Source organism: Corvus moneduloides, chromosome 3 (assembly GCF_009650955.1).
Source record: "Corvus moneduloides isolate bCorMon1 chromosome 3, bCorMon1.pri, whole genome shotgun sequence".
NCBI classification, from domain to species: Eukaryota; Metazoa; Chordata; class Aves; order Passeriformes; family Corvidae; genus Corvus; species Corvus moneduloides.
In genome coordinates, this window is record NC_045478.1 from 56,373,067 (window position 1) to 56,386,968 (window position 13,902).

General features: G+C 40.1%; 1 protein-coding gene across 2 annotated transcripts in view; it reads right to left on the reverse strand.

The window, feature by feature from the left end:
* Position 1: 1 nt before the first annotated feature.
* SOGA3 (SOGA family member 3) overlaps positions 2-13,902 on the reverse strand; it is a 31,953-nt gene continuing 18,052 nt past the window's right edge. The window contains exons 6-8 of one of the 2 annotated variants that reach the window (XM_032101633.1): positions 3,081-3,152; positions 1,297-2,472; positions 2-390 (exon numbers count right to left, since the gene is read on the reverse strand). In XM_032101633.1, the coding sequence (XP_031957524.1) occupies positions 334-390; positions 1,297-2,472; positions 3,081-3,152 (1,305 nt within the window). In that variant the 3' untranslated portion in view covers positions 2-333. The other variant, XM_032101632.1, reaches the window with a different exon arrangement.

Consider the following 13,902-nt stretch of genomic DNA (forward strand, 5'->3'; position numbering starts at 1 on the left):
AAAGTAAATACAAAGACAAAGAGAACAGTCAATTAATGGAATAGCAAGTCCAAAGTTTCAACAAAATAAATAGTGAATCAGACTATGCTTGTGGAGGGACCAAGTGCCCATCTCCCATTTACTTCAGTAGGAGTTCTGCATGGTCAAGCCCTGAAAAGTCCAATTGTTAAATGTTCATTTGTTGTTATTTGTTTAGAGAAAATACTAAATAGTTTGTTTTACATTTGTGTAAGTCCATGCAGTACTCTGCCTTTAAGCTAATGGGAGCTCTACAAGCTCAGAACTACTGCTAGATCAGAAAGTGTGCATGCTAAATGCCGTCTCTGTTTGATTTCATGCAATACATGTATAGTAATTGATTAGCTTTAAACTCACTGCGTCTGTGACTTTCTGATACAAGGAAACAAAAGACTAATTAGTCAGCATAGGAATAAGAATAGCTTTCAGCTTCACCTGGCAACTACTTCGACTGTAAACTAGCAAGATAGCACACAGTAAATTAACACAGCAAGAGACTTACAAAACATTGGATAACTTCATTAGCAATAACGAGATACGCCAACTATAGGATTGCATGATAAGATAAGGGTAGGTAATTTTCATTTTTCATGGCAAAAGATCTTGAGTCAGCAAGGAGTTTGCTCCCCAAAACCTCTCTGAAATAATTCTGCACGGAAACAAACCACAACAAAGATGCTTGTTACTGCTGCATGCAAGCAGTGACTAACAGGCCTTCAACAAGATGCAATCTGTTATAGCAATTACAATATTCACATTACTGTGTGGCTCTGGGACTCCATAAAGTAGATTTGCATGGTTTCTTTTTATGTGGTTTGCCACATTCTCTACGATTTTTGAAATTTAATATTTCCTCCTGTTTAAAATTAATAGAATTTTCCTTTTATTCATTTAATAGGAACCCAACCACTAAGAAAACAATCATGTCCATTTATGAATCATATTCATATGTGCCAGAAATACTGTTTGCACTGCCTTTTGTGGCAATGAAGGCCCAACTCTGTCAAATGCAATTGCAAAGCCAGAAAGGAGTGTTCTACCTCCTAGAGCATAATTTTAATTTCCAGGACACCAGACTTATTCACTGTTCACAAACAACCCTATTGGTAGAATATGTTTTCATATGGCCAAATGAGGATTTTAAATAATGTAAGAAACAGTGACTTTTGTGCACTGCCTAGGATAAAGAATTTTCTTTTTGTGCCATATATCGAATTTGAGGTTTAATTTGCTTGGCAGAGCCTTTTTACCTGTAGGCCGTAATAAGTAAAAGTCTACCTGACTCACTGACAAAGGTTCATCTGCACTTCGATCGTCCGAAGACTTTGGAACTTCGAGTCTGTCGATGAAAGCCTGGAGCTCTTTCCTGAAGGCCTTCATCTGCGCATTGATCCGGTACAGAAGCTCGTGCTCGCGTATTCTGCTGCCATCGTCTTCCTCGTCCATCAGTCCAAAGAGGTCCCCATTAGCTACATAAATCCTCGCCTCTGTGATGATGGTGCTCGTGTCAGAAATTAAGCGATCTATTGTCTTGCCCAGCCGCTCCGCTTCAGAGCGAATGTCCTTCATCTGCTGCCTGTCAGTGAAGCTTTTCTGCCACCCCGATGGCGTTGGATAAAAAGACCTTGTGGGCGTCAGGCACCGAATGTTGCGCACCTCTTCGGAGTCACTTTCCCCACCAATGGGACCTTCCCTTTTGCGGTGAGGGGGGCGGGAATCGTCGTCGCTCTCCTTTTTTCCTGCATCGCTTTCTGCATCACTGTCCCTAGGGCTGCCACGGATACCAAGATGAGAGGCCAAGTCGTAGCGCTGCATGTTGGACATCAAGACTCTGTTCTCATACTGGAGCTGCATGACTTTGCCACTCAGCTCATTGATCTGCATTCGTGCAGCTTTTAGCTCCTCCTGTAACGCTTCTGTCTTGGCATTGTCATGGTGCCTAGAGCTCTCATGAGCCCCAGACTTGTACTTGTATTTGTTGAGCTCAGCTGTTATGCGCTTGTTTTGTTCTTCTAAATCAGCTACATTTCTCCTCAGCAATTCTGTTTCATCTTCTACTAGCTGCAAATGCTGTCGTAATTCTGACAGGGATTCACTCTGCTCTCCCAGGAGTGGGTTAGTGGTCCCTGAGAAATCATCTCCTCTTAAATCATCAAGCTCTGCTTTCAGTCCTCTATTTTCTACTTCTAGTTCCACTATTTTCCTCCCTAGAATGTTAGCTTCCTCCTCCACAAGCCTCAATCGAAGCTTGAGTTCAGCTTCTCTTGTGGTAGGTGGCCCACCCGCTTCACCTTTTGGCAAGGGACTGTCCAAATCCCCATAAAATGATCTGTATTTCTGCAGCTCATGTTCAAATCTGTCTTTCTCTTTATCAATTTTAGCCATTTTTTTCCTCATCAAGGCTGCTTCTTCTTTGACAAACTGTAGCTGGCATTTCAGGTCTTCATTGTCATCCTTAGGAAAAAAAAGCAGCATTGGAAGAAACTTAAAGTCAAACAGGAGACCTCCAGTGGGTTGCCTTAACTTACAAGATTAACAACCACAGGTACATGGCTTTAGATACTAAGATATTTTCCTGCAATACTTTTTCACTGATCAATAAATTAAAAAGAGGGGAAAATACTATTTTACTTGTGACTAAAATTTGCACAGTCCCCAGAAATACCTGGGGGAGTCAGGTACAAGGGGGGACTTGTGAAAACCCTTATATTTTCTACGCTTGCAGCATTATCAGACTTTACAGTGTTCAAAAATCCTGAAGTCAGCACACATAGAGCCTATAAATCTTGTTTCACTGGTGCTGCCATTTACTTTGCCTAAAAGACAGAGTAGATGAAAGCTGCTGTGTTCTGTTGCAGCACCAAGTGTGTTTAGGTGGTCCTTGAGATTAGTGGTGTCTGACTGCAGATCTGGGGTAAGAGCTCTTCCATTTCACAGCATACAGGAAAACAAAGGGTAAAGCAAAAAGCAAGCCAAGTGCAAATATGTAAACCATGTACCCCATTTCCATAGTTCCCTGAAGTCTCCACATAAGAATCGAAGCTACAGTTACTGCAACATACCTCTGTTGGTGTCTGCTGTGACTTTTTTTCTGATTTTGGTAGGTCTTTGCTTCCTCTCCTCTTCAGTGATTGCTGCAATTACAACAACAGGACATGCACTGAATTTTTCTAAATGTATACTAAAGAGATACATAATTTATATATCATTAATTTTAAAATATAGCAAATCAAATGCAACTATAAAGGAATTTTTGAGAAACCAAATACAGAGGGAAGATGCCATCGCCCAAAAATAAAACGGCAGTGGCACACAAACAAGGTTTTAGTTTAATCAGTCTGTTACCTTTTTTACTCAACACATTTTAAGGCTAGTGCATTATGAATGTTTAACACATGATGAGAGCGGTAGGAAAGCAGGTATCCTAAGTGGTAATTTACAGACAGGAAAACTGAGACAAGCAGTGAAATCCAGCTTGCCCATTTGTTATTAACCCTGGTGGGGCCAAGGCACTTTAGAAAAGCCTTAGTCTTAGACTTTGTGGTAGGACAGCTACACAAAACAGTGCCACTGAGATCTGTCAGCTGAGTCCAGTGTACATGTACAAGCACACCTTTCTCTGTGTCCCACCCTCAGGCTTCAAGCTTGCAGTGTACTGTGGTCACACCTCCCTAAGAGTACACTGTAGACAAACACACATAGTCCCTAGGTTTGTTGTGTTTTCAGAACATAATTCTAGTAAATGCCATTTAAAACTGCTTGGACTACAAAGTTCTAGTGAGAAACAAATCATATCAGCTCAAGAACAGAAACACACAAAACACAAACACAGGTCTGCACCGCCATATGAGCGGGATTCTTTGGTGTCCTCTCATCTGCTCTGTCGCCCAAGAGTAGGAAAGAAACTCCCGCTTTCAGAGCAGGATGCACTGGGAATGAAGCCTGCTAGTGTATCCAGCAAAGATCTTGTAGCTGCTGACTGCAGAAACTTCGTTAGTGGAAAAGCAGCAGCAGTGGAAAACAACCGCCGCCATCCCACTGGCAACACTCAATACTGATCATCAAGAAAACAGCCAGAGAGAGGTAAGTGAATGAGAGAATATGTTAATACATAACAGCCCACTTGCAACTGTTCCCAGTTTTTATGTTCCCCAGGTAAACTGTAGGCCCCAAGGCAGGACAGTGATATAACCAACACCATCTCCCTCTGACACTGTGCTATCTAGTAGAAAGATCCTTCGAGAAACACACATTTCCCTGCACCAGCTGGGGGAGAATCCAGCTCTATCTCAAAGCCATCCAGTTCCACAGACTGGGAACTAAAATAAGCTCATAATCCTCAAGAAACAGAGTACAGAGGGTGGGTATGCTGTACATAACAATCCTGTGCACCATTCTCCTGCTGGTATGAATAATTCTCTTTCTCCTGCAGATCAACTCCATTAAAAATTCCTACACTCATGGACTGCTCATTTAAAAGAAAAAGTTAATGCCATAGAAACACTCACATGTAAATGTGAGCAACCACAAGAGATGACTTTTCATGAGGTTTTCTGCTTAAATTTACCACTGAATTAAGCAAGAATTAAAAAATATTATGTCAGATTCAGAATCAGAACTAAAATTCAATGAAGTGTACATCAAGAATCAGAATTCAAATTTTTATGTTTCTTTCAGATATATTGAATGCTCTCAGTACACCAAACAATAAAACAAATCAAAGATCATAGCTGGATAGCTGTAAAACACAGGCTTCTAATGGAATCCAGAAAAGACATGAAAATAATTAACTCAGTTTTCCCTTTAAGTATAAACCCAAAAACTTTGGGATCCAGTCTACAAACAAAATGGTTCTTTTCCAGAGTCACCCACCAGTTACCCTGTTGTAGAAATGGTACATTTATTTTTGGAAGGGTTGTTTGTTTGTTTTTCTTTTAGAATTGGCAAGTTTATAAAGCCTTAAACTTTCAACGGAGTAGGTTCCTCCTCTGTATTACCATTAATTATACCACTATGCATCACCATTTTGAAAAAACTCTTTTCAAATCAGTTTGCACTACAAACTTTTCCTTGCCCCATATTCATGCAAATATCACCCACTGATAATAATAATATTAAATAAATAAATAAACTTATTTATTTAATAATAGCTATAGTTAAACTATATTTCTTCTTATCACCTAAATGCCTTTTGTTCACCCTGCTGAGCTCAGCATCCTCCAGAAATAATGAAGTTCTGGAATGCTGAGCTGAAACCTCTTGTACTTTTCAGAAGATAAGAGATATAAGAAAAAGTACTTTTCTACGTTTGATGTGAAACAAAAAACCCTGTTTTTCTCCTTTCTTACTCGATTTTTTTTGGGTGTTCCTTTTAGTAGTCAGGATAGCAACATTATAATTACAACAGTAGCTGTGGCTATGTAATGATTAGGCACTACTTTCTATTCTACTCTACTTGAATTGCAACCAACCCTCCAGAGCTTGTATTATTCACCAACAAAATCTCAGCATTTAGCAAAAAATTTATAGCAGAAAGCAATGAAGAACACGCACAATTCAATTAGCAGGATGATTTGGGTAAGTAGATTAGGCCCAGCTGGAATTAGTATGATCTCTTTTCATATGAAAAACACCATGAGACAATTTCTGATCACTAGAGGTTAAGACCCCACACCTCTCAGCTGACAGACAGTATCTTCACAGTCACAGTGTCCCACAACATCATGTCAGGATGCTGAGGCAATATCACCAAAGAATGACACATATCAAGAAGTATATTCTGCTATAAATATTAAATTTTTGCTATAAATACTTAATTTTTGAGCATTTCTTCCAGGTGTGCATTTCACAATTTACAGTGGCTACGCTTTTTATCCTTTCTCTCAAGCCTTGTACCACTGCACTCTTCCAGTTCAATTTTCAACATGAAAAAATTTATTGCTGCTAATGAAATAAGTGACGAAATTCATCACAGCAAAATGGAAAAAGGAAAAAAATGTTCAAACTAACATATGGCAGAACCAAAAAATAGCAACTCAAATTCTTGCATGCAAATCTTCATTCTAACCCTGAGACTGGACACTACTAAAATTGTCAGCACATTGCTTGTCACTAAAAGCCATCTCTGCTGTTTTCTCAACTGTAGCAAAAAATCTTCCCCTCATATGCTAGAATTGGTTTTGAGAGTTTGTTGTGAAGGACAGTTTGTGGGCTCAGATAATTTTTTTTCCGCATAATTTAAAAAATCCTATTCAGAAGTGTCCACAGCCTAGATAAGCCTGCAAATAATGTTTGTATTAGATGCAAACCAGATCACACGCAAAGGGCAATTCTGTTGTGGTGCTCAGCACCATCAGTTCTCCAGTGACCTTCACTGGAGTTTATCCAATGTCTTGCTGGAGATGCTAAGCACTTCTCAAGATGGCATAATCATTCTCTTGCCAGCCCTAAATTGCAAGCCAAATGTGCACTCCTAACATCACCTGTCATGCCCAGTGCTTCTCAGGTGGAAAGAGACCTGAAATCTAGTCTGAGAATAACACAATAGAGAGATAATTGCATCACACTCCACTGAGGAGGAAAGCTATAAAATGAACTCAAGTTCTTCCTGCCTTATCCTAAGCTACAATAAATATCTCAGCAATTAATAAAGAATCCTTAAGCAAAACCTACCAAGATTTTTCAAGATTCTTAGGTTTGATTATTGCAAGTCTGATCTGGGAGTGTTACCTAAACATCACTGTAGGCAGCCATGGGAGGAATTCCTGACATATCAAGGGATTTATGCATGCACAGAGGCCCTGTAACAGCCTTTATGCCTCCTCACAGAACAGGGCAAAGGGTGTGCAGCTCCTTGAAGCTCCACAGCTACCAGGAACCTTCTCATCTGCACAAAATTGTGCTGTAATTGGCTATAGTTAGCTGACTCCCAACTGCTGTGACACATCTGCAGAACTTTCAAAAATCAGAGTAAACCTAACACCGTCTTTACAGTCTCGAAAAGTCAATGAATATTGAACAATTTTTGGGCTGCAAAAACTTGACTCTGTGTGGCACAGAGGGACTATAAGCAGGCAAATGAAAATTTGCCATAAGCTTCTCTCTGCATTTTCCCTTTAATCAATATGGCTGGGTAAACCATGGAGCTGGATCAATTCAGACACAAGACAGTTTTTTTAGTTTCTTGCCGCTGGGCCTAATGTAGTAAAAACTAAATTGACACTATCCATGTTGGCAAATTGAAAATGTATATTCTCCCACAAAAAAAAAATCAGTTTTAAAAAAATATTTTCCTTATTCTGCAACTCTTATAAGCGCAATTTGCCAGCAAGTAGCTCAAGACTGTGGCTTTGTCTCTCATTGGCACACATACATAGAATGGTACAATACTTTACTCCTTCCACCACCACTCAAGAGCAGGAGGAGTCTTGAGTATTTCTGTATTCTACTTGCTTGCAAAATTAAGTCAGGAATAAAAAATCAGAGGATAACTGAGATGCAAAAATCAGAACCTACCTGTACACAAAGCAAACACTAAGCATGTCCCTATTAGCTGTACCAATACTCTCTTTCTATTAAAACTGGTATATTTCAAAACACTGCTGAGGAGCAATACAAAATGAAAACAATCTTTACTACTCCACTAGAGAGAGAAAAATTGTTCTCATGTAGTTTAATGACTTCATATTGTAGAATAGAAAAGAGGAGCTGCCCTCCAATATTTGTATTATTTCATTTGCATTTATTTAGGAGTTATTTCAGTTATCACTTTCAGATCTTTTGCAATTATTCATTTGCCAATTAAATGAGGAAAAAGAATATAAAAGAAGGGAAAAATATATGCAACATTTGCACTTTACAACCTTTTGCAATTTGAATCAAAATCACATTGCTAGAGCATATTATAGTAACTCCATGGTGTAACTAGGCAAAAGCATTCTTTGCAGTGCATAAATGAAACAGCATATTTATGCTTCTACTACATTTCCTTCCTTCTTTTCCTTATTCAAAACAGTGACAGAAGATGAAAGCTGCCTTTCCAAAGCTCTCATTATGTCCTGGTCAAATAGCTGGCCAAACTGAAAGCTTGCTTTCTGTGTTTACACACTCCTTCATCCACCAGGATACCATGAAATAGTGAAAGCAATTTCCCCAATGAGGAAGATGTCTTCTACCATTTGAATCTTTCAAAACATGGAAGACCTAGACACGTTTAGCTCCCTAATGCTATCCAACTAGGCTTTGTTATAGAAGCAGAAATCACAGTCACACTTGGCTCCCTACTCCTGAAATGCAAAAGAAAATCTCAGAAGACCATGAATATTTTGAAGTGCAAGTGCAGGAATAAGGTATTTTACTGCATAGTGATGATAGTTAAACTTCTCCTAGGGCTTCCTAAGTTGGTGTTTATTTGCCAGCTCAGCTACTTGTCTGTTCTGAGAGAAGAGATTCAGTCTTTCTGTCAAGGTTTGCACAATGCCTAGTACAATGTACTGCTCCAACCTTTATCTGGGACTGACAGCATGACAGACAGCACGTCAACATAGCTAAAACCACTACCACATAACAGTAGCAATAATCACAGGCACGGACATGCATACGGCAATTATGAATTAAATACATATGAGATTTCATCAAATGTAAAGCGCTTTTTCTCACACCTAGTACCACATGCAGAGTTTTTCAGTCTTATTAGAAGGATATCTCAGAAGACATTCCAAATAGATTTTCACGAGAACGGGAAAGTGGCAACAACCAGATTAGGTTCATTGCCTTGGTTACACAAATGCACATATATTAACCAAAGTGTAGTTACAATATCCCAACAAAAAAGGTTTGTGTCAAAATGAAAAGTAATGAGAAGGAAGGTAAGAATGATTCTGCACATAGTGCACACCTCTACACTGCTCATTGGAAATGTATAGAGAAGCCAGTTCTGCAAAGCTGTGGGCTGATCACACGTGTCTATTTGTGTTCATGCTCATTTGATACTAAAGAGTTGCATTAGATGCACAGAAAACACTTAGAGTCCCTCACCTGGATTCACAGGGTGGGACAGCATCAAACACAGGCACATCCACATGCATCTGTAGAGACACAGCAGAGAAAGGAGCTTTGAAGCTCACCCTCTGAGACTGTGCACTTCTGACAACTTCCAATTATGGGAACATCTCACCAAAACATCAGATATTTTGGTTCATTTGAAAAGGTGCAAAAATTGGAGATGAACTCAGATAGGAAAAATTCTGAAATCCGCATCTGGTCTTGAAGCCTGAGCAGTGAGCAGAAGATTTTCTGTTAACAGGGGAAAGAAATTCAGCTATCACATGTCAGCAATCACTACTGTGTCCTCTGACTATAAGAAAGGATCTTCTGTTACTCTTGATCTCTTCTTTTGCCTGTGTTTACTTGGGGAAGTTCTTCTGTAAAGCTTGCTCTTTGTAAACTGGCTGAAAAATATTTTCTGTAATACAACATATGGGGAAGTTTCAAAGGTACTTGGAAAGTTTGGTTAATGAAAACGAAGCAGTTTCAATGGAGTGCTCTGAAGTTATACCAGTGTGATCCCGCCACTATTTAGATACTTTTTGATGAGCAGCTCAAGTAAAGAAGGTGCCCCAGAAAAATAGACCATGGAGGCTAGAAGCTGAAATGGAGGGAAGATGTTTTACCAGTTTGGACATCCCCACACCTACTCTTCTCACTCTGGTACCAGTCTGATCTGACATTAGCTAAGCCTGCATCCAATACCTTTCCTGGTATTTTAACAGTGCAAAGATGAAGATGAGGGGAGGGAGGATATTGCAGCCCTAGCTAGAGCAGAGTGTCCAGCTGCTTCACTAACTTCAAGAAGCTTGTGAGACCAGTGACTTGAGCCCCATGTCCTGTCCTCCTAAATAATGACTCTTCCCCCTAACTGAAACTTGCTCATGTTCTCATGGGAAATGCTTATTCCCAGCAAGGGGAGGGAGGGGCTGTGGTTCTTAGGCTGACTTAAAACCTTAACTTAGAAGTTGACTTAAAATTATTATTTAAATGTTCCCTTTGCTAGAAATGTGAAAATCTCATTCTGAAAAGAAGCTTAACAGTGTTCAGCTCATTATAAATATTTGATCACTGGAATGTATTTTTAATTAGCTATCATGAACAAATATTTGACTCTTCAGCATTTATTATAAATGCCACTGAACCAGCAAATCACCTGCAAATTAATACCACAGCAACCGTAATGGGGTTATGCAAGAATCAATTCTAGGTCCTACTCTAATTAACATTTTTTCTTGCTAACTGGAAAGAAGACCCATAAAATAACATTGGATAAAGACTGCAGATAGGGTAAAGGTTGGAGAAACACCAAGTATTGAAAAGGATGGTCATTGATACAAACCTTTGTGCAATCAAATAATATATGTTGTAATATGACTAAATATGAAGATACAGATGTAAGAACAAGGGGTAAAAACCATGCTACGACAATAGGAGCACTGCCTAGAGGAAAGAGAAGATCTCTTGAAAAGCCACATCTCTGAAAAAAACCTGCAGGGTCATAGACAATAATCAGCTGAAATAATATCAAGGTGTAATTTTGTGACTAAAGGGTTTATTAACATAGGCTGTAGGTATTAAAACTGAGGTTCACTGTGCAATAACTAGAAAGCATGTGCCTCTCCACAGAATCAAACCAGCCTCAGGCAAGTGGGAAGATTCAGTTCCAAGTAGTGACTACCTTTCTCCTTTGAGGGAGGTCAAATTCCTTATGTAGGTTAAATGCTTAATTTTTACATGGCTAAATGAGAGCAATCCTAAGCATGAAGATTTTAAAAAAGGAAAAAAAACAAACACCAAAGCATCGATGCTGGACTCTTGAATTTAGCAAGGCAGAAAGAAAGTATGTTTCTTGCCTGGTAACTAACTTTCAGCAAACTTTCAGATGAGAAGGGAGGTGCAAATTTTTACTGTTACTGGGACAGTTTAGGAAGAGCTGTGGGAGGCTGTTCTAAGCTGTCAATTTTTAGCATGGACCAGTACCCTTTTCTGAAAAGTAGGCACCAGTTTGAATAAAATAGCTGGGGTATTTTATGACCTGCATTATTCAGAAGATCAGACTGGTTTATTATATAAGATAGCTCTGTCCTCATAATTTTTGAACACATGAAACTTCACCAAAATTGGGGAGCTGAGCAACAATACTTCTAGAAGCACATCACAAGAAAAAGAAACCTTTGATTGTATCCATATGTATCAGCAAGGCAATATTTCAGTTCAAAAGTCTTTCTGGAGGACTGTTACTGGTGCTTCTAATTAATCATTTAATCAAATATTTAAACTGCTAGCATTTGTAAACTTAAAATAATTGAGACCAGCCTGTAATACAGAAGACTGCTGGTGATCAGGGCGGTTGGATGTCATGATCAGTCATGCTTTGCAGGGATGTAGAATCCTCTCATTACGGACAGCACTGATGGAAACAGATGCATGGCAAATACCTTCTAAGTGCAAGTACTAATCTGTGACCTAAGCAAAGGGCTTTGCTGTTATCCTAACCTGGATTCATTGCTAAGCTAGCCAAAGCCAATTAAAACAATCATGCAACCAGGATCAGGCAAAGCAAAACAGAGTTGATATCTGCAGGTTTTATTCTACACATCTTGATATACTCAGCTGTTAATACTAGCAATGGGGGGAAAGAGGGGAAATCATATCAAAAAGTCTCAGCAAAAACAAACACTTCAGAAAAGCACACCTGCACATTTAAGAGGTCAACCCATTGCCCTTTACTTCAAAATAAGAAATGTAGTGCTTGGAACTCTTAGCTATGGAACATTATCAAAATCTGAACTTCCCAAATGCCAGGAGCTTGCATTTCTTGATGTTACGAACACTGAAGTAAGTGAAAAAAAACCCAAAACATCAAAAGCCTGATGCTCTTATTCCTGGTTACCATGGATTCCATATGATTCAGAAGAGCTGCTGAGGTTATCCCAGAACCCAGCACACCCTATAACTGGGTATTCTCCCTGTCAAGTGACATACAATACAGCAAATAGCTAAAAATGTGTGCAAATGAGAGGGTCTAAGAGAGGATGGGGTCTAAAAGAAGAGGGTCAAACACATCATTCTGCTCTCTGGAATGTCATATTCTTCCAGGGCAGCTCAGAGGTAAAGCACAACCAGCACACTGCCAGTTGATGTAGAATCAGCTGGCTGCCTTGAACAATGACACACAGAAGCCATTTGTTGGGCAGTGCTCCCCACCACTGTACTGTGTACAACACTTCCCTTGTTGCACTTAGCTCACCATGCATCGCTCCCGTAGTGCATGTGAGGTGTGTGTCTGATGCAGAGTTGAGTACTTTGCACACAGACACACACAGGTACAGCAGTATGGCACAGAACACAAGTAGAGGCACAAACCACTGCGCAATATCAGTGCCGCAGGGAAAATGCCCTGCTTGGTAGCATGTAGCTGCCTCAGATCTCCTCTTCACTCACTGTGTTTTGCCTCAGAAAAAGGCTGCTTGGACAAACCCTGAGCTCCCCTGTTCAGCAGAAGTAACCTGGAAACCATTTCCTTTCTCCCTATCCAGAATTGACCTTTTCTAACCCTTGTATGCTCCACTGTATAATGGGAAAATAGATTCTGCTTGTTATTAACAAGAACAGATCAAAACACTTGAGGCTGAAAGAGACCTCTGTTATGACCGGCCCCCACAACCGGCCTCAGCAAAGTGCCCTGGTGCCTCCACAAATGGGCAAATGTTTTGAGTCATTAATCATCAATAGTCCGGTCTCTCACAACCTCTGAAGACCTAGTCCAGTTCCCCCTGCTCAGAGCAGAGACAATGGAAGCAGGCTTCTGAGGGCCACGTCCTATGCAGTCTTCAATTTCTCCAGAGATGGCAGTGAGTTCAGTGTTTGAGCACCTTCACAAAAAAGTTTGTTCTTGTCCTGTCAGTGAATGCCACTGAAAAGAGTCTTCATTCCTTCTTCTTTACATCCTATCAGATATTTCACAGAAACATAGATTTGGGGCCTCCCCAGACACCCTACCCACAGGCCCAGGAACCCCATTTTAGGTCAGCCTAAGCTTCAGGTCCTCTGTGACATGCAGTGAGTCTGTCTTTAGCTCACCACAGTTGCTCCTGTCACCAGTCATGGACTTCGGTGATACACATGTGGATTGGTGTTCCAGCTGAACCTTAGATCTGATTCATGACCTTCAACCCAGCTGATAACCTGGACTGCATAATCTTTCATTTTTAAGTGCACTGCAATCAAACACAAGTGACATTATAAAGCACTGGCAACAAAACATTAAGTTGGGTTGATTTTTGGGGGGGTTGAGTGAGGGCGAGGGCAGGGAGGAGGACGTGGGAAGATGGCTTTGAAGGAGAAGGACTAAGCCCTACCAAAAAGCCAGAGTAAAATACTACATCTTTTGTATCCTACCGTGTGCCATGAGGATACTAGTTAACAAACAGTATCACCTCTCCTTAGGAGCGACATACTACAGAAGCTATGCTTGCTTCACTCGGCTTTTCTGATTCTGGAAGTACTGGGTGATTTATGCCAGCCACCTAAAGTCTCAGAACCATCATTCTGAAAAAAATAATGAGCAATTACTATTGAATAGTAAATTTGGAAACTCCTGTGATAACTTTATTGTGTATATCTCTGCTGTCCATGTTCCATTTGAGGTCTTGTCAATTTGTTTCACCTGTTTTTACACCGGAAACCACACTAAGGTTACTCCCTGAGGGCCCGTGACATGTTTCAGAACAGCCATCTGTACTCTGACATGACAAGGTTCCCCTTCCTTACACTGACAGCTGAGTTCAGGCAAAATGCAGCATAGCACGTACCTCCCTGGTGCTACTTCCTATT